General features: G+C 51.2%; 8 protein-coding genes across 8 annotated transcripts; 4 read left to right on the top strand and 4 right to left on the bottom strand.

Annotated features, from left to right (window-relative positions):
• Positions 1-1,073: 1,073 nt before the first annotated feature.
• Positions 1,074-2,599, top strand: BKA58DRAFT_426203 (uncharacterized protein; the record flags this gene model as incomplete). Its single annotated transcript, XM_046172954.1, has 3 exons — positions 1,074-1,242; positions 1,381-2,160; positions 2,211-2,599. The coding sequence occupies 3 exons, from the start codon at positions 1,074-1,076 to the stop codon at positions 2,351-2,353; spliced, it is 1,092 nt and encodes a 363-aa protein (XP_046031671.1). The 3' UTR covers positions 2,354-2,599.
• A 629-nt stretch (positions 2,600-3,228) lies between these two features.
• Positions 3,229-3,650, bottom strand: BKA58DRAFT_434547 (mitotic-spindle organizing gamma-tubulin ring associated-domain-containing protein; the record flags this gene model as incomplete). The annotated part of the gene is made up of 3 exons (XM_046173272.1): positions 3,229-3,309; positions 3,431-3,508; positions 3,561-3,650. 3 exons carry the CDS (start codon positions 3,648-3,650, stop codon positions 3,229-3,231), a joined length of 249 nt encoding a protein of 82 aa, XP_046031672.1.
• Positions 3,651-3,860: 210 nt separating this feature from the next.
• Positions 3,861-4,658, top strand: BKA58DRAFT_373924 (uncharacterized protein). Its single transcript, XM_046169267.1, has 2 exons — positions 3,861-4,162; positions 4,232-4,658. Exons 1-2 carry the CDS (start codon positions 4,073-4,075, stop codon positions 4,568-4,570), a joined length of 429 nt encoding a protein of 142 aa, XP_046031673.1. The 5' UTR covers positions 3,861-4,072; the 3' UTR covers positions 4,571-4,658.
• Positions 4,659-4,749: 91 nt separating this feature from the next.
• Positions 4,750-6,322, top strand: BKA58DRAFT_25133 (coiled-coil domain-containing protein 25). Its single transcript, XM_046166744.1, has 4 exons — positions 4,750-4,928; positions 5,006-5,277; positions 5,374-5,517; positions 5,726-6,322. The coding sequence occupies exons 1-4, from the start codon at positions 4,856-4,858 to the stop codon at positions 5,870-5,872; spliced, it is 636 nt and encodes a 211-aa protein (XP_046031674.1). The 5' UTR covers positions 4,750-4,855; the 3' UTR covers positions 5,873-6,322.
• Positions 5,951-6,413, bottom strand: BKA58DRAFT_434549 (uncharacterized protein; the record flags this gene model as incomplete). Its single annotated transcript, XM_046173273.1, has 2 exons — positions 5,951-6,071; positions 6,124-6,413. 2 exons carry the CDS (start codon positions 6,411-6,413, stop codon positions 5,951-5,953), a joined length of 411 nt encoding a protein of 136 aa, XP_046031675.1.
• A 126-nt stretch (positions 6,414-6,539) lies between these two features.
• On the top strand, positions 6,540-9,425 carry BKA58DRAFT_373930 (uncharacterized protein). The gene is made up of 5 exons (XM_046169268.1): positions 6,540-6,919; positions 6,973-7,092; positions 7,146-8,011; positions 8,060-8,141; positions 8,225-9,425. Exons 1-5 carry the CDS (start codon positions 6,773-6,775, stop codon positions 9,041-9,043), a joined length of 2,034 nt encoding a protein of 677 aa, XP_046031676.1. The 5' UTR covers positions 6,540-6,772; the 3' UTR covers positions 9,044-9,425.
• A 19-nt stretch (positions 9,426-9,444) lies between these two features.
• Positions 9,445-11,641, bottom strand: BKA58DRAFT_464704 (glycoside hydrolase superfamily). Its single transcript, XM_046174928.1, has one exon. The coding sequence runs from the start codon at positions 11,552-11,554 to the stop codon at positions 9,488-9,490; it is 2,067 nt and encodes a 688-aa protein (XP_046031677.1). The 5' UTR covers positions 11,555-11,641; the 3' UTR covers positions 9,445-9,487.
• A 572-nt stretch (positions 11,642-12,213) lies between these two features.
• BKA58DRAFT_305218 (chitinase A1) lies at positions 12,214-18,334 on the bottom strand (the record flags this gene model as incomplete). Its single annotated transcript, XM_046167050.1, has 8 exons — positions 12,214-12,893; positions 12,970-13,729; positions 13,772-16,770; positions 16,830-17,306; positions 17,361-17,495; positions 17,552-17,789; positions 17,870-17,944; positions 18,221-18,334. The coding sequence occupies 8 exons, from the start codon at positions 18,332-18,334 to the stop codon at positions 12,214-12,216; spliced, it is 5,478 nt and encodes a 1,825-aa protein (XP_046031678.1).
• Between the last annotated feature and the right edge of the window lie 202 nt (positions 18,335-18,536).

The raw sequence follows: 18,536 nt of genomic DNA on the forward strand, positions 1-18,536 counted from the left end.
TCGCATGACGAAGATGGAGTGACGGCTGTCATCATGACAGATTTTGGGTATCAAGCGAACCGCGGATAGTAGGTAGATCTGCCTTGGGGCGAATTAGAGGCGTAGGAGGCAGAGTTGCATGAATTGGAATATGCCACGGTTTGAAGAGGCTGGATGCTTCCAAGTACAACTTGGAAGAGCCTATCAAGCATAGACTCACTTTATGCTTCGCAGCAACTTGCCATCGAGGCGCACGAAGGTGTACACCCCCAGGCTTTTGTCACAGCCCAGAAAGAACAAGCTTCTTCGTAAAGGGCCGTGTCTTGCATGTGTGCCATTTTGCAGATAGCCGCTTGTACAAGGCCAAGCTAGAAAAATAGAAACCACCACACCTCTCATCAAAAACCAACAAAGACGCAGACGCACACCAAAACGGATCCGCAGCCTATCCAATCCCGCTACACCGCTCTGGCCGTTGAATTGGTCCCATGATCCAGGTCCGTTTGTGTGCAGTCTTGTTGGCCATCAAGCGTCTTATCTCTATTGCAGCCCCCAGCCAATGGCCATCGCATACACTTGTCCTCGCAGCTGAAGCACCGCGGACCAGGGGGGGTCAAAAAGGTGAGCTTAGGGTGGGCCTGTGAAGATCGTCGTCGCAGCCGGGCAGCGCCTCGACTCCTGCGCTTCGCTCCCACCCGCACGTACGCAACCAAGAAAGTGCGCGGAACGTACCATGACATGGCTTGTGCGTTTGTGTTGGACCCGCTTCGTGCGAAGGAAAGACCCCGTTAACGCGGGAAATCGTGTGTCTGAAAGGATCTGTGTTATAGGTGTCTTGGCTTGTAAGCCAATACTTTAACGCACGTTTTCCCACTTGTTCACGATCTGGATTTTCTGGGTTGTCTGGCTCTTGCTTCTAGCCTCTCGTAACCTTTCCACATCTACGTACCCAATTCCCGCCTTACTTCGCACCTTACTTCATTTAATTACTCTGTCTTCCCTTTCCTGGCTGGTCCGCCCACGTGTTTGACATACGCTTGTATATGTAATCGAATTTCGGAAAGCATTGAGCCTCGGGTTATACTATAAGAAGGATGCGTCGCCAACTTCCCCCAAGCCATCTCAAGGTTCCGCCGGGTCCGCATGCGTTTCCAAGACAACAACACTTTTTGGGTCAGGATACGGTTGTCGTGAATCACTACTCGGGTTTTGAAAAGGCGATTCCTGCGATACCGTCTTTACCGGGATTTAGGACAAGTGCTGGTATGTTTGGCTCTATTTGGTTTTCTTGGGGATGGTCGTGTGCTCGGTTGCCGCGACTGGGGTTGTGATGTCAACCATGCAGCGACTTACGACGCGCGAGATATTTGGGTACAAACACGAGCTAATGCGCAACAACAGCATTCTTAACGTCGCTGAGCGCAAACCTTAGAATTGATCCTGATCTACCATCGCCGTTACCCACACCAACCTCGTTTCGATTAAACAACTTCGTCCAAGAACTTCCCTCCACCTCGCTGTCCTACTCAACATTGCCTGCACAGTACAATTCGTACCCTTCGCCTGCCGAATCCCAAGCCATGTCGTCGACCGAACCGAACGCGCCGGCCAAGTCGCCTGCGGATGAACTGCCGCAACTCTCTACCTACACTGCTGAGACAGAGGAGGACCGAATCGAAGGCTTACGCTTAGTCGCAGATTCCGTGGCACAACAGCGCCAGGTCGCCAGCAAGGTCATGCTGTTCCATCCCGTTTCACTAGCTGCGTATTTTGTGGTCGTGGCTTTTGCTGCACAGTACATGCTACGCTGGTACGAGGACAAAACGATGTTGGCCACAACCATTGGAGGCATCACAATGACTTTCCTCATCTTCATTCGATGGATGACCGGCGGCTACATCGGTATGGCCGAGGACATCAACATGGATTGGCTGGGCGATGACAGGCTCATCGTGGTGAAGTGGGGTGAGGACGTCATCGGATCCTTGGTATTGGGTTGGGCCGACAATGATGCCGCGAAGAAGCGTGGCAGGAGAAGGCGAGGCAAGGCTGTTGTACGCGCTTGGACTGTAAAGTTGAAGTACCGTGGCAAGGGTGTTGGTGAGGGCTTGTTGGAGGAGGCTGTCAAGGTGGCAGGAGAGCGAGGCGCAGATGGCATTGTCTTTGATGCCGACCATGCCAGTAAGTTCACGTCTACTCACATCCTTATTCCATCACTAACAGTAAATCAGACTCGAAGCGTATCCTCCCTACCATCTTCAACGGTTACCTCAACAAGCAAGACGCCAAGGCCGAAAAGGCTCTACAAAAGGTTGCAGACGCGAAGGGCAACTTCCGCCAGCGTCAGAGCTCGCCCACTTGGGGCAGCAGGTAGACACATACTACACTTTTTCATTTCGGGGCAGCAGATGGGGTGGTGTTTTGCTTTCATTATGGCGCGGCGACGAGTTTGCTTCTGGATGATACCCCATTCCTCTCGTTGATGATACCCCAAACGATCGTTATCGTTGCTAGCATCAAGCTTTCCGTACTTGCTTTTCCATGTTGCCGTTTCGGTATCGAGTTCTTGTCGTTATCGTCAACATACAGATCATTCGAGTCATAATAGACGATTGCAGAGTAGTCTTATTGGTAGATCTTAATGACAGTGTCTAGCAGATCTAGTTGCATGGCGGCCAACTCCGGTGACCTGATGGATGGCTTGCATCCCGCCTGAAGCCCATAGATTAATATTCGCTGATATGGCCGCATATCCGGCTGTTCCGCACACCATCCTCAAACTCTGTGGTTGTAAGCCGGGAAGCTCTTATCGCGACATGTTTCCTGATCCATAGACATGTGGGAAGAGAAGCCGCATGTACTGATAACGGTGCATTAACCTTTCGATATCAACACCTTGGCGTCAGATTCCGGTTCGCTGGTAGATTTGCCCCGCGTTGCTCGCTACTGCCCCTCCATGTACAAGGGGAGATTAGGCTTTCCAGGCTTTCCGTCAAGGTTGCATGATGCATGCCAAGTATGTACATGCGGAACCGTAGGCGATGGCTTAGCAACGCCGATCTGTAGGGAAGTTGGATGCTGTACTGATAGCGTTCCAGACTCTCCACGGGAAAGAAGGAACCACCGCCGCTACTGGTCAATCTGCCTCTTTCGCTCTCTTGTCGGTCTGCATGTGAAGTTGCAAGCTGACACACCGAACCGCCGTGCAAGGCCGCACAAGAGCAGTTTCGGACTCCGACTCTAATCGGTTCAACGCGCGGCTGCACCGGCCTCTGTGTCACCGTCGACTGAACTCGTTGGGTATTCCTCGCGTAGCTGCAATATGACTTTCTGTGGCACAGTCAGTATATTTAGTACTTGGGCCAAGAAAGCCTCAACTTCAAAGCGACAGTGCGAACCGCGCGCGAGGCGATCTGCTGTTGCACCTTGCTGTGCCGCAGAGGCTACGTACCGCTAATGCCTCCGGGTTCGCGCCGTTCTCGATGAGCGACACGCAGTAAGACAGTTGCTGCCGATCAAGATGGGTGTTCTGGGGCTGATGTCAGATATTGGGCGCTTCAGTAAGGCGCGGTGTTTCGTACTAGCAGTGTTGCGATTTCATGGAGAATGTCGATGACTTCACGAGCGGCCTTCCGGCGGGCGTCGGCTGTGGTTTGCTCGGCGGCTGGCATCGTTGGTGTACTGTGTACGTCTGAGTTTTCTAGAAATAAGACGAGTTTGAAGTGCTGGGGTCTGTTGTTTGTTTACAGTCTGTGGATTTAGCAGTTCAAGTCGCGTGCAGGAAAGAACCCCACACGCGGCGCGTTCCGCACGTGAGCTCCTTGGCGCATCTTGCCCCTCCAGGTACTCGATCGGTCCTCATAGCATAATTCCTTCACACCAAGATGGTGTTCTGACATCACCATCATTATGACGACAGATGGCCCACTGGTGCTCAGGCACGCAATGACAGAGCTACATAATGATGGCTCGCGTGCTTGCTGGAAAGACTCTCTTGCTAACACAGCTTCATTTGATCACCTGAACAAGTCCAAGTTCCTCGGCGTCTACAAATTTCAAATCAGCTCTTGCAACCATATTCAGATCAGAAATCATGGCACCCGATCCGCACCAAGGAGGCCGTCTTGAAGACATGGCTGCGGAGGGCACGACCATTCCTGGCGATGCTGGCAAGATGAACGTGGTAAGTTTCAACACCTGATCTAGATGTCGTATGCTTCTGAAAATTACAAGACGACTAACCAAGATTCAGGTCTCACCTTCTGACCACCCGGATCAGACTCACACAAACCTCGCACATGCAGCAGATGACGCCTTCGACATACCGCGTAGTGTGAACGACCGCGGACAAACAGGCGAAGTCATGACAGGTACTGGCGACCAGCTACCGTCAAGTATTGAGAAGAAGAACCTGGACGACGCGGGCTTCGACCCAAGAGCCAAGGGTCACGATCAGTATGCGAAACATGCTAGGCAGGATAATCCCATGGACAGCTTGAAGCATGGAGCTGGTAGTCATGACGTGGAGGCTGCGCCTGGCGAAGAGGAAGAGAGTCAAGACGCTCTTCTGAACAAGCGCGGCGCGAAGTAGGTGATGCAGGACATCGCACTTCCTGTATATACAGTATGACGTTAAGACCGAACAAAGGCCAAGAGGCGCAAAATCAACAATCTGAGAATCCAATGTTCACTTCCGAGTTTTGATCACTGTGATATGTTACATGCTCTGCTACGGACCCTTACATAACCTTGGAAGTACCTAGGGCTGTGGATACCCCGCTAGACCCCACACGTGCCTGCCAATTTCACGACCCTGGCAACTTTCCCAGCTGCTACTTGACCTAGCCACTCGAAAATCAGCCTTTATATCTGCAAGATGGTGTACTACTTCTCGTCCAACACGGTGTCGCCGTCGGCCTTCATCTACGTCGGCAAAGACAAGGTTGAGAGTATGTAATTTCTGACCTGCCGGCGTGCTCCCGAATGTTCACGGAACTACAACCGCACATACTGATCGCTTCAACAGATGAAGAGCTTATCAAATACGGCTGGGACGAAGATGTCTGGTTCCACGCGGACAATCTTTCCTCAGCCCATATCTACGTCCGATTACCAGAGGGTGAAGATTGGGAGAAGATGACTAAAGAGTTGCTGGTGGACTGCGCGCAACTTACCAAGGCGAACAGTATTGAGGGCAACAAGAAAGATAACGTCACGATTGTGTATACACCTTGGAGCAACCTGAAGAAAGACGGGAGTATGGCTGTAGGTCAAGTTGGGTTCAAGGATCAGCGAAAGGTAGGTGCATTGCTATGGGGCACCAAACACTTGCGTCACGTCCCTCGGCTCGACCACAACTTACTGATCGATTTACTGATAGCATCTTAGGTGAAGCGCATACATGTGGAACAGCGAGAGAATCCTATCGTCAACCGCCTTAACAAGACGAAAGTTGAGAAGTTCCCTGACCTGAAAGAGGAGCGAGAAGCAAGGCGGGCGGAGTTGAGGAAACGCGATCAGAGTGCTCTGCAAGCCAAGGTATGTACATCCCACCAATCCCGTGACACTGTTTTGTTCTGCATGTAACATGTTCGCGTGACCCTTCTTTCTATCTATGTCTGTTCTCATGATCTATCCTGTCATTTGCAATCTCTCCGACGCGCTATCCCCTACCACTGGTATTCTGATTCAAACACACCCTTTCGTTTGGTGCATGCAATCGCGACTCGCCGCTAATGAGTGACAGCGCAAAGAAGAGGCCCGTATAGCCAAGGAGCGCAAGGAGCTCGCATGGCGGAGAGATCATGCCTACGACGATGTCATGACAGAGGAGAACCTGGAGCAGAACTCCAACGAGAACCGCGATGAGGACTTCCTCGACGACTTCATGTGAGGTCTTTACTCGCATTTGTGCATCCCGCAGAGGACGAGGGTACCACAGTAGCAATAGTGTCGGCACAGCGGGGTCGCTTCAACTGGGGTCGCGAACAGTCATGGCTGGAAGGCACAGTCCCATGCTCTCATTCAACATGCGGATATTATGGTTGAAGGTATCGTACGCGGTGGTCTTGACCTCGAGCTCCTCACGCGTCCTGAAACAGTCAGCTGCATGGCATTGAAGACGGATGAGAGCCGGCTACATACATGGCGTTCTTCGGATTGTGCTTATTGCGACCTCCATGATTCTGTACCCACCATACGAACAGGAGATTCTTCACTATCTTGTGTTCGAGACCGTTCTGTCTAGTCGCATACTGCAGGAATTCGAGCGTGTTCTGGATCCTCTGTGGCTCATAATCGGTCGCGGAGCCTTTGCGAAAGGCTAGACGAATGCGGTCGCGCAATGTATATCGAGCCGGCTTGGAGAACTGAACAGCTCTGAGACTGTGTCGATATAGGTGCCTATACGCGTGGAGAATTGCTTGCTGTGACATGTTCTGGAGCCCTGCCCTGGCACCGCACTTCACGCTGAGGCCTCGGATGCAGGGTCGGAGGAAGGTAACGCCGACGCGCGCAGCCGCCACCTGCGCTTCCAGTGCCAACCTCGCCAACTCTTCTACACCACAACACGTACCACCCAACACCCCGCCTGTGCCTTTGCATCGACCGGGGCTTGTAGAAACGCAATCCGGATTCATTCTGGACAATTGCACGCCATCGTGACTGTTGCGCTTACCGTATTGATCGCTGAATACGCCGTGTCAGGCCACATAGGGTGCTCAGTCATCCAGTAGCGACTCATATTGCCCTGGTCCGCTGTGGGATCTATGAACATCATCTGCATACCAGAGCCATGACCAGAGTATATCATCCGCGTGCGCAACAGGCGCCGCAGCGCGGCACTACGCTTGATCAGTCGCGAGCCGCCATCAGGAAGAAGAAGCCGTACAAGATCGTGCTAGAAGCGGTAACCCAAGAGAAGAAAAAGCTACATTCCATTGTCCGTCGGCGACGCGATTTCATCGTCACATAACACCACTGACTGTAGAATAGCTAACATACGCGTCAAACGCTCCCGCTGGCTTCGGTTTCATCCCAGCTGGACACCCCGAATTCACAGAATGGTGCAAAGAGCAGTGTCGACAGCGCAACCTTGACGTACACATCGTCTCTGTGAGCATCATGTCCCTCCCAACCCAACAGGTTATCCACTGACAGCATCGCAGGCCAAGCCGAAGAACAAAACCCACTCCGATCCCGAGAAGCTATCTCACCACGTCCACCGAGTCGGACACCACTTTCCCATTCACATCATCGAACTTGCCTGCAGCAAGTTCGGATATCTCTACGATGAGAGACGCGGCCTGCGGAAGGATAAAGAAGGTGACAGAACCAACTGGATAGCCCAAGAGTTTGAAGACTACTCTTCGCGGCAAGTACAACGAGGGCATCCCGCCACTGAAAAGGAGACCAAGGGCTACATCCATGGCGCCGTTCGCGAGATGTTTCCCAAGATACCAGAGGCAGATCTGCAAGCCATTGTTTCTCATGCCTTTGAGGAGGGAACTAACCGGGTAGGTAATGCTAAGGAGCTTTCGTTGGCTCGTAGAGTGCAACTTGCAGTTGTCGCGCATATCCGCCACACATACACAGACTACGATAAGCTGCTCAAGACTGACGGCTGGTCGGAAGCCCGCGGTCAAGTCGAGAAAGTTTCTCTTGCGAAACTCAAAGAGTGGCGAGATGAAGACGGAAAGCAAAGCAACGAACTCGAGGAAACCTTCCGTGAAGTCATTGTTCTCGACGATGATGATGAAGCTAGCAGCGATGAAGGTTCCATGGCCACGCCTGATGAGCGCGAGCAAAGCATGGAAATTGTTTCCAGTCGTGCTACTGCGCGCGATTTACAGCCGGAACTACATGCTAATTACCCGAGTGGAGATGTTCACAACATGAGACCTTCATCAAGAAGAACCATTGTCCTTCCGCGTTATGCTCCTCCTCCACCGCCACCTGTATTGTCTGGCACCTCACATTTCCAGTCACATTTGCAGCAGCCTTTCCAACCAGCGCGAACAAGGACAAACGATCCGTAAGTACATGCGACAGCTAACATCGAATCTATCACTCACGACTGTAGGCGAGCGAGACCAGCCGAGGCTGGCCAGAGTATTAGAAACGCACAGCCGATCGTGCGTGAGATCAACGGCCAACTATACCAAGTGAGTGTTCGACAATCAAGCTCTACGAGCGAGAGAAAACCGGTATCCTGGTCCTTGGCTTCTTCTTGAGCTAACACGCATAGCTTCAACCCATCAAGGAAGATCGTGGTGCGTCAAGGTTACAGTATAACGATCCTCCTTTGCGCGCTGCGCCGCGTCGCGTACAGGAAGGATATGTTCAGCCTCCATCACCTCGTCACAGTGCCTTTGACAGACCACTAGCGCGCCCAAGGCGCCCATCAGACCAAGATGTTGTGCTCCCTTCTGTCGAGCCTGAGACAGTCGATCTGACATCACCACAACATATTGCAACTTCTCAGCAGCCTGCCTGGAATCACAACGCGAATCAGAACAGACCGTATAATGAGCTGCAATCGCCAAAGCGAAAAGCGCTCCCTTCTTTTGCGGATGACAGACAGTCTCAGGCCGAGCAACACGCCAAGCGTCTAAGGCCCGTGTACCGTGAGGAAGCTCGCCCTCGGACTTACGGAGATAATCAAGCAGGATACCATATGAGCCAGCGCATGGCGCCTGACTATGGGCCAAGGGCCCCACCGCCTAGAGAGCAAGTTATTGATCTGACTACTAGTCCTTACAAGCCACCTTCTAGTGGTGGCAGAGGTTACGATGTCTCTGCACGCCCGCTTGCGCCTGCTGATCCTCGTGGATATGCATATGCTTCTGGACCGTCTCATCGAATGCATGTGCATGAAGTGAGAGGTGCACAGTATGATGTACATCCTGTTGATCCGTCTCGTGCTTACGTGCCTGACAATAGGATGTATGAGAGGCGCCTCCAGCCGAACCATGACTACATTCCACTCCGAGAAGATGAGCAGCCACGACGTCTTGAAGATGAGAGTGTGCGATACTTGAGGAGCGGTGTACGTTATGGCGGATGATTGCTTTGACATGCATTGGTAGCAGGACGGGCGGAGTTATACGGTTTTTCCTACGGACGATACCCTTTTCCTTCTGTTTATTGCGTTCCCGGAGTCACGTATCCTGGAGATTATCGGTTCCAGTCACTCGCGTTTCGCGTGTCGTATGATCTGATTGCGACTTCGGTGGCATACCATCGTGAACAGCGAAGCGAATTTTGTGCATTGGAGATCATGGTCGGGCGTTTGCCACATACCAGCATGACGACAGAAGGCGTTTGTCAACTATGGATGGATACCAACAGCTACTGGGTTGGAGGTAGATGTACGACTGAAAAGAATTCATGTATGATAATACGAAGCCACCGAAGAGGTGCACAATAAGAAATAACTTCACGAAGACACTGACTACACTAACTCGAGTGAATAATTGCATTTGTCTACACGTTCATTCCATCCTCACAACTACTTATGCATTTGCGCATACTTTTCCATGACGCGCTCAACCACTTTCTTCACCTCAGCAGCGTCTAACTTTTCTTTGCGGTCAGGCGTGTACACTCCGTTTACCTCTTGCTCGATATCTGTAAGCTGCGTGTACACGAAGCCACAGCAATGTCCCCCGTCTACAATCCCGACCATCATCTTCTCGATGCGCTTGAGCAAATCCTTGGGATCAGTAGCAGTGGTGTAGCCCCAGTCCCTCTTCCTATCCTCTTCACCCGCAGCCGATCGCGCAATATTGACGCCACCAAATTCTGTGCAAATGACTGGTGCACCAGGAGTATGTTTCGATCCAGGGTCCGACAAGCTCTCGATAGGTGCAAGGAACGTCGGTCGGTTCGACTGCTTCTTCATGATGCCGTCCAACGTCGAGCAAGTCTTTGTAAGCTCATCCGCGTCGGCGTAGTCATGGAACGTGGTCAAGTCAGTGATGACGTGTTCCCAGCCACAGTTGTCGTTGATGGGTCTCGTCGCATCGAGCACCTTGGTCGCATAGTATAAGCTCCTGATGTGGTCCCTCTGCTGCTTGCTCGTATGCAGATCAGTGTACGCCCACGACTCATTAACCGGCGTCCAAGCAACGACACAAGGGTGGTTTCGATCGCGCAAGACCGCTTCCCGCCATTCTTGATCCATGCGCTCTACATATGCCTCGGAGAATGCGTATGCGTTTGCCATTTCGCCCCAGACTAGCAGTCCGAGTCGGTCGGCCCAGTAGTGGAATAGTGGGTCCTCGACCTTTTGGTGCTTGCGGCATCCGTTGAAACCCATCTTCTTGGTCAGCTCGATGTCTAGCTTCAGCGCATCGGAAGATGGAGGTGTCATGAAGGTCTCGGGCCAGTAGCCCTGGTCGAGGAAGAACGCTTGGAAGTATGGGCGGTTGTTAAGTCGGAAGGTGGAGTTGTCCCAGTGGAGAGAACGCATTCCAGTTGTTGTGTGGACCTGATCGATGACTTTGTTTTCGTTATCGTAGAGACAGATAGTCAGATCGTATAGCGTTGGGTGCTCCGGAGACCAGAGGGCTAGATTGTTAAGCCATGCTGTTGCGTCCGAAAGTGGGGCAGTCGATGTGAGGCTTTCAGGCAACTGCTCAGTCTGGGAGTCAGATAGTCGCATGTTGGTACTCAATGACACGGTATCTGAGTCTCGTGGAAGAGTAACCTTCTCAGTCTTGCTGACTGACACGCCTGCCAGGCTAGCTTCGATTTCTACGCTGTATGCATGTCCGGCAGGCCTCCCGAGGATTTTGATGCTGGCTTCCAGCTTGCCCGTTTCAATATCATTGCTCTTGAACAGTGTGCCCGCGCTTGCATCTCCAATTGTCACAACTGGCACTGACTCAAGCCACACACTTTGCCAAATACCGCCACTGGGTGTGTAGAAGATGCTCTCTGGCTGAGCCTTCCAGTACTGCTTCCCTCGCGGCTGAGTCAGATCGTGCGCAGAATCAAACACGCGAATGGTGAGTCTTTGAGCCTTCTCCTCCGTGAAAGCATCCGTGACATCGACGTCAAAAGGCACATGTCCACCGCGATGGCCACCAAAGAAGCGCCCATTAAGCCAGATCTTGGCTTCGTAGTCGACGGCTCCGAATCTCAACACCACACGGTTTCCAGCCGCCTTCTCTTCCATTGTTCTCGGGTCTGCAATGACCCTCTCGTACCACAGTACCTCATGCACGCCTTTCTCTCCGATACCAGAAGCAGGACATTGGAACACGTAAGGAACCTGAATGTTCCTCTTTTCATGTACAGTATGTTCATTTTTGAATGAGTTCCCTTGCAGCAGCTCTTGAGTCCCAGCGGCTATCTTGGCTGTGATGCTGTGCGCTTCGGTGTTCTCGGCGCTATTGGTGTTGGTGGGGTTCACGGTGATCTTGTCCGGGAGGGACGTTAGATGCCATCCTTGGGTCAAGCCAACGTCGTTGTCATCAAAAAGGAATGACCATGGACCGTTGAGGGGCATCCATGTTAGGTCTTCGCGAAGGAAGTCAGGACGGGGGTAGGAAGGTGGGGGTGCGGGCGGCATGCTGATTCCGTGGATCTTGGGAATATATGGGATGCGATGATGGGAACAGCAAGCTGTTAAAAGTGAGGACGTGTTATAAAAGTCAGCATTCACGTGAACTTGATGCAGCGTGGTGGAGGTGTGGAGAGAACACTGGGTCGAGTGAGCAACTAAGCTGGATTTGGACTAGACTGTTAGGGTACATCATCGCCCCGGATCGTACTCTTCCTCTTTTCATCTTCTTTAGAACGCTGGTGATTAACACAAATACTACTACAAAATAAGTATATTACTAAAAGTTAATTAAGCAAATAAGTTGATCTTTGTGTATCTAATCTAAGACCCGACAGGTATTGTACTAATCACCGAGCTCTCAGCTCACGATACGAACAATGCGACTGTCTGTAACAGATGTGTAACCGGTTCGTGAATACAATAATTCCTAGCATGTGCGAACCTAACATTTCTGGAGACCCGATTCGGGTACTCGGCCACTAAATTGAGCGAGGAAGGGCATAGCCAACATGCTCTCCCTAGCTACCTACTCTTTAGCATACCTTTTCGCAGTGGCTGTAGCTGAGGCTTGACAGTTATAGGCTGCTGGAACAGTCTTATGTGACTCAATTACAGGATTAATTCGCAATCTATCAATGAATATCATGTACAACGATGAATAACGATCAGGAAAGAGGAAAACTAAACTTGCTATCTGGCAGCATAGCGTCAGCAACCGGCACGTCCACCACAATTGTTTCAGCATCATCCACCCGCTCAATCCCATATACGGCCTCATCGTGGAAATAACCAATCGGCTCAGCTCTCTTCCTGTTCACAAATGCTGCGCCGACAAAATCAATCTTGCACCCAAAATATCGCTGCCGCAAAAAATGGGCGCTGGCTGCTGGGGCTGTAGATTGGCCATCCCAGCAGTAACCGTTAATGTTACCCCTGAACTTGAACCGCTGTTGTCCGCGCACAGAGACAGCGCACATGATCCATGCCGAGCCTGAGATGACTGTAGTCACCGGCCTAGGGGGTTTAGGATTGGGGATAGAGCCAGAGGCGAAGTTGCTACCGGGGAAGTTGACGTTGTTTGCGGTTGTGTCGACGAGGAACAGTGTAAAGTTCCTCTTGTGATACCAGTCCCTGTGGTCGTCTGCCCTGTTCTCGCCGTGTCGAAGGTATGGCCGAGTATCTGGATATTTCGTTAGGCGCTGGCGGCCTGGATCTCCGTGTTCCTTGAATTCTTTGTCTCGGTTCCATCCTGTTGCGTCCCAGGGGATCCATGATGGGTTGTCCTCGGTGGGTGCTTGGTGATCGTTGAAGTATTCTACATTTGTCATCACGTTGCTTAGGAGTCCTGCGTTGTGTATTAGCTAGTAGTAACAGGTGGGATGGGTAGAAATCATGAAGCGGAGGGAAACAAGGTAACTTACTGTTGCAATTGCCCTGCAAGTTTTGCTGCCAGACTGGGACACAGGTTCTCGTGGTTCCCAATGGGTTCGTCGGGTTTAGTGCGTTGTCTCGGAGGGCAGACTGCCAACCCCATCCTCCTTCCTCGGAAGAAGCAAATGGAAATTCATCACAACTGACAAGCGCAGAACTGATACCGGTTGCAGCTTTGTAAAGTGCGTTCTCGCCGCTGGTACCACTGCAAGGGCTTCGTGCCTCACTGCATGTCTCGGCGCGGCGCTCGGAGGTATAGCTGGGATCCCAATGCAACGGATACTGGTCTGTGTTGATGCCATGTGCCATGAGGTATCTTCTTACGCTGCTACAGATACCTGGGATTGTGACAGTACCGGACGGGCCTTGGAGATTGACATTTGCGAACGATATAGATGCGCAGTTGTAGTACAATCGTGGCAGCTGCCCTGGGCAATCGGTTGCAGCACGTTTCTGAAGCTCGGGAATAGATCGTACTGCGAGACCATGGCCGTGGTTAATTGAGGAGTAATGTCCGTGGCCGCGAGGCCGGAATTTGAATGTGTTGGGAAGGCTTGCTGAGCATGGTGAGTTGCCGGTAGTGCACTTGAAATCACCAAGCATGAACTCTTTCTCACTTCCATCAGCGCGTGAATGAAGTGAGTGCACGGCGTGCCCTAGCCCTTCAAGTGTCCGTACACTAAGGTTGGAGAAGGGAGGCAGATCTAGATCTGTATGATTGTACAGGTTCGCGGAGACCATGATCGAGTCCTCTGCAGAAGAAAGCTCGTACAAGGAGGTGAGATCTTTGACCCCAAATAGGGCGTTGGGTAGAGGATCCTCGGATAACTCCCATGGGCTCGTCGAGTTTGTGTCTCGAGCACTGATGGACGGTCCAGACTTGACTACGATGGGACCATAGATGGGGATATTTTGCCAGGCTACAGCTTCGAATTCACCTGACTTCCAGGAGCCGTAGAGATAGATTGCTGCAACAGCGTTCATGCCAACACGCCAGTGCAGCTCGACCTTGTACCCGTACTCCCAGTTGCTGGTTTTGCCGTCAGTGTCAGCAGTGGCGTGTGCTTCAAAGTAGATGGTCGTGTTCGTATATACAGCGACCTGCGCTTGAACAAGAGGCTCTTTGAGCGGCCCAATCTCGCCGCCGACTTTGATGCCGCAGTTTATCTCTGGTGTGATGCGCAACTCAACGCCCACGGTCGCTTTGACGCCCGCTTGGAAGACGGGAGAAAGGCCTTTCTGATCTTTGTCAAACTTTTCCATCTTACTGCTGGCCTTTTGTCGTGTATTGTCGTCATTTGGCATATACATCTCGATAGGATCCATGGTATATTTGGCGCCAACCTTCATGTTTCCAGAGACGGTGATGCTGCCCGCAAGCTGGCCCCACAAGTCGAGCGATGGCCCAACAGTTGCAATGCCCTTGATTGATAGACCGGGGTATGTGACCGTCGAAATCAGTTTCTTCCTTTCGCTTTCGTAGCCAAGCTCAGCGTTGCCGCGGATATCGACACCAGCATAAATGCTGGGCTGCGCCCCCAAGAAGACGTATGTGTCGATGACATCCGGTGGCACGATCGTGCCCGAGAAATAGTACGCGTATCTCGCACCCATCTCCATTCGGACTTCCGCTGTTATGTCAAGACCAGCTGTGATCGTGACTCCGGCGTCGTTCGCGCATTGCAGACGACCTGAGTATATATTGAACATCTTTGAAAGGCTCATTGGAAGAAACCCAGCATCCTCCTTCGTGAGCGTGTTCAGTTTCTTAAGCCAGTTGGTGAAGGTACCCCACCACCGACGTTCAACATGATTGGATTCGCCAGAGTCAACGGACCGTGTGCCCATTGACGGCAGACCTTCAGGACTAAAGTCGGCTTTGCCCTGGGTCGCAACGTGAAACTCATCATGTCCATTAGTATAAGAAGCATTTTTGGCCTTGTCAACCCGATCTCTCCAGCTGGTGTAGTTCATATGGTCAGAATCTGAGCGTTTCTTCCTTTTCGTGGGCTCATCGGTAACAGTGTCCCAGTAATCTTTTAGGTTGGTGTAGTCCACGCGCATGAGAACTTTCTCATCATCCGCTCTCTTGATAGCAGCGAAATTGTAGTCGATCTTCAATCTGTAGATGCCATTCTTTGGGATTCCACTTGTGTCTCGTTTGCGTATAGCCCATGCTGGCAGGCTTGGTGGCGAAGACTCAGGCGTCATGGACACGACTCTAGCATATGGACCTTCTCCAATGTGACGTGGAAGCTTAATAATCGTATCGGCAGCGCCCTTGTGAAAGATTTCTTTGCAGTGCTGTGAGTCGTGCGGGTGATTACAAAATACTAGATGACTTTCCTCAACGTGATCGAAGGTGGCATCAATGACTGATTGGTTTGTCGTAACAAATGACCGGGAGACTATCTTCTTCGGCTCCTCGTCGGTCAAAAAGGTGAATTGTTTGCCGAACTGTTTGGCAATCGACCCGGGGGGCCCGTCTAGCATGACAAATCCGTACGGGTCGTCACCATGGTCGACTTCCAGATTGTCCGGGGTCGTGTCTTTGTGATTGTTACCAAAGTTATTAGACCATTGCCAGGTGACATCGTCGTTCTTGTCATCGTACGCATCGCTCCAAAGGTAGGCTGGATTCACTGGCCAATTCTTCGTCAATCGTGATGGAGGCGAGCAACAAAGTGCGTTATCCAGAGACGTCCCATCGCCTAACCAACAGGCGGACGTTCTGTTGTCGAGTCCAAGGTTTGGTGGCGTGGTTTGAGCTTGTGTGACCATCAGTCGCCCGTCGAAGCAATGCTTGCTGCGGCAAATGCCAATCTCTTTGCAATAGTCTTCCTTGGAATCTGCACACTGAGAGACTGGAGATTGGTATTTTCCCATGAAGTAATCAGGGTCATTGGACCATTGGCAGTTCTCGAAGGGGTCGTCTTTCGGGCAACAGAAGGATCTGAAATGCTGATGCGTCGTGGTACCACCTTGACCGCCGTTGCCCATGCCTGTTTGAGTCTTACAGATGTCTCCATCATCTTGATCATACCGTGTCGCGACACTGACCTCATCAGATGAGCAATGCCCATTTTCGTCCGCAGTCCAATCGCATCCAGTCCAGTGGCATTTCTGTACAATTGGGGTAGAGTCGCAACAAAGCTTACGAGTGCCAGATACACACGATGCTTTTCCGAGTGGGTCGATATAGGTGTCCTGGTTCAGTTCGAATTGCGATTTGCCGCATTCACCACTGCAACCGAAAACGCTCCGTTCTGGAGCACCGATCCATTCGCAATTCTTCGGCATAGCTTTGGTAGGGCAGCATACGTGTTGGAATTTGCCTTTAGGACAAAGGATGCTCGAGAATCCATCGCCTAGGTTGGCGTGCATTTCGTGGCCGATTTCCAATGAGGAGAACCCTGGTTTACACGATTTACTACCAGTCTTGTCATCTGTACAGGCGTATGTGTTGTAACAGTTCTGACCTGTGTACACGGCAAGATCGTCCACCAATCTCTTCTCCTCATCAGGGTTGAGCGAGCTGTCTTGTAGGCCTTGAGAGACGGCTTCTTGACCAAACAACCCAATCAGCGCATCATAATTAGCTGAGTCGAGGCCGAGGTCCCAAATCATCAAACCTTTAATACAGCGCGAGTACATGTACTTCACCTTTGCCTGGAAGGATTCGGCATCATCGAACGATACCCATTGGTTGGATCCGTAGGTCATCCACTTGACGGAAGAAGCTTTGTCGTATCTGACGCTAGTGCTTAGATCACCTTGGTGTGACAACACCTCTATAGATCAGTGCATTAGCAAGAGTCCGACCATTGTACTCTAGGATGTGAGGCCTTACCATTATATGAAAGAATACCCGGCTCATTAGTACAGTCGCCGGCGAAGGCTGGCCCGGAGAATTGACATGTTGGAGGTGTTGAGCAAGCCGGACTCTGCATGGTAAAGCCCCTACCGTAGAAGCCGAAGCCCATGACAACTTTGTTCGAGCTGATACCATTCCTCCACAATAAATCCAGGCCATCCTCAATCTCAGTAAGATTCGTATGACCTTTCAGGTAAGGACCGGTCCAAATGTTGTGCTGATCCCAGATGCCGTGGATGTCATATGTCATGACGTTGAACCAGTCCACATATTTTTCAAGGCGTACAATGTCAAAGTGTTTCAGATACCAGAGACTGGCAGGGAGAGTCAACGTCAACTGCCATCCAGGGTCGTATGAGTCGAATGCTTCTCTGATCTCGGCGCATAGCAGAACAAGATTCGAGTAGTCTCGAGGGAGTCCGCCTCGGTCGGGCGCTACAGGATATTCCCAATCTGTTCCGCATCAATGACTGCTGCCCGAAGTAAATAGGGACACTGAAGACTCACCTAGATCTATACCATCCAGAGAATACTTTTGCATATACTGGACGAGAGATTTCACAAACTTTTGGCGGTTCGGTACAGTGGAGGCCATATCTGAAAAACGTGTTTCTGTAGGTGGATCATTGAACACCCAACCTCCTGGTAAATACAGTCAGCCGAAAATGAGTAACATGTATGACCAAGTGTGCACCAACCGATCGCAATGTTTACTCGCAAGCCAGGATAGATGTTCTTCAGACGAGAGACTCGGCCGGTGATATGACCAACCTCATCAGTGATTTCATGGTCTGCTGAGACGAACTCGAAGGCTACGTTTATGTGAGTCAACACACCAGCGGGTATGTTCTCTGGTTGCATCTGATCACAGGAACGCTCGGCGCTCCAAGCCCCATAGTAGCCTATGCGAACTTCGGCTGCCATCGCATCTGTGCTCTCGCTGCATTGGCTAGGCCGACTGTAGGATTAATGTTAGGTAGATGCAATGCGTTGATTTCGACGGTTACATGCCTGACTGGTCCACATTCGCTCTTGTCTTTGTTCTGACATTCGTTGTTGCAGTATTCCGAATTGTATCCGCAAAAACCGTGCTTACTAGATCCACAACGTCAGGCCCTCCTACGAATGTCTGATGTACTAGTCTTACCTGCAGCAAACATTCAAAGGACATTCAAAGTTATCTTTAGTGGCATACTGTCCACACTCTGCAGTTGCACTGCAGGAACCTTGGCACCTGGGCATGTCTCAGTCCTGCAATCCTCTACGTCAATAAGTGAATGGTTTACCCTTTGCCGCAGAACTCGTCTCCAAACCCGCAACGACCTTGAAAATGTTAGCATTCTATGAATCATAGCCAGAATCTAAACAGTACCTGAAGAACTGCAGCAGCCAACTTTGCAAGGCTCGGCTAAACCACAAGTTGCCCCTTGTTGAGCGGCTGAGAAGTTTACAATGATAGACAAGAAGAGGGCAAAGAACATAGGAAGTATTGTGTAGGCCCAACGGCCTCGAGGCTTACCCATATTGAAGGTAAGGTACAACGAGTGTGAGAAGGCACAAAGGCCTCGATAAGGAGTGACTTGGAAAAAACAAGAATGAGAAAGAAAAACTTCAGACGTAGTAGCTGAGTATAGAGATGTACCAAAAACCCTAATGTCAGCGGTTGCTATGGCCTTACCCAAC

This window comes from Alternaria rosae, assembly GCF_020736505.1.
Source record: "Alternaria rosae strain MPI-PUGE-AT-0040 chromosome Unknown BKA58scaffold_1, whole genome shotgun sequence".
NCBI classification, from domain to species: Eukaryota; Fungi; Ascomycota; class Dothideomycetes; order Pleosporales; family Pleosporaceae; genus Alternaria; species Alternaria rosae.

Bases quoted from the DNA above. Each gene is read 5' to 3' on its own strand.
- BKA58DRAFT_373924 (XM_046169267.1), top strand. From the start codon at position 4,073: ATGGCACCCGATCCGCACCAAGGAGGCCGTCTTGAAGACATGGCTGCG. The intron at 4,163-4,231 runs GTAAGTTTCAAC...ACCAAGATTCAG, and splicing joins ATGCTGGCAAGATGAACGTG to GTCTCACCTTCTGACCACCC.
- BKA58DRAFT_25133 (XM_046166744.1), top strand. From the start codon at position 4,856: ATGGTGTACTACTTCTCGTCCAACACGGTGTCGCCGTCGGCCTTCATC. The intron at 5,278-5,373 runs GTAGGTGCATTG...TCTTAGGTGAAG, and splicing joins GGTTCAAGGATCAGCGAAAG to CGCATACATGTGGAACAGCG. The intron at 5,518-5,725 runs GTATGTACATCC...AATGAGTGACAG, and splicing joins AGAGTGCTCTGCAAGCCAAG to CGCAAAGAAGAGGCCCGTAT.
- BKA58DRAFT_373930 (XM_046169268.1), top strand. From the start codon at position 6,773: ATGACCAGAGTATATCATCCGCGTGCGCAACAGGCGCCGCAGCGCGGC. The intron at 8,012-8,059 runs GTAAGTACATGC...TCACGACTGTAG, and splicing joins CGAACAAGGACAAACGATCC to GCGAGCGAGACCAGCCGAGG. The intron at 8,142-8,224 runs GTGAGTGTTCGA...TAACACGCATAG, and splicing joins TCAACGGCCAACTATACCAA to CTTCAACCCATCAAGGAAGA.
- BKA58DRAFT_464704 (XM_046174928.1), bottom strand. From the start codon at position 11,554: ATGCCGCCCGCACCCCCACCTTCCTACCCCCGTCCTGACTTCCTTCGC.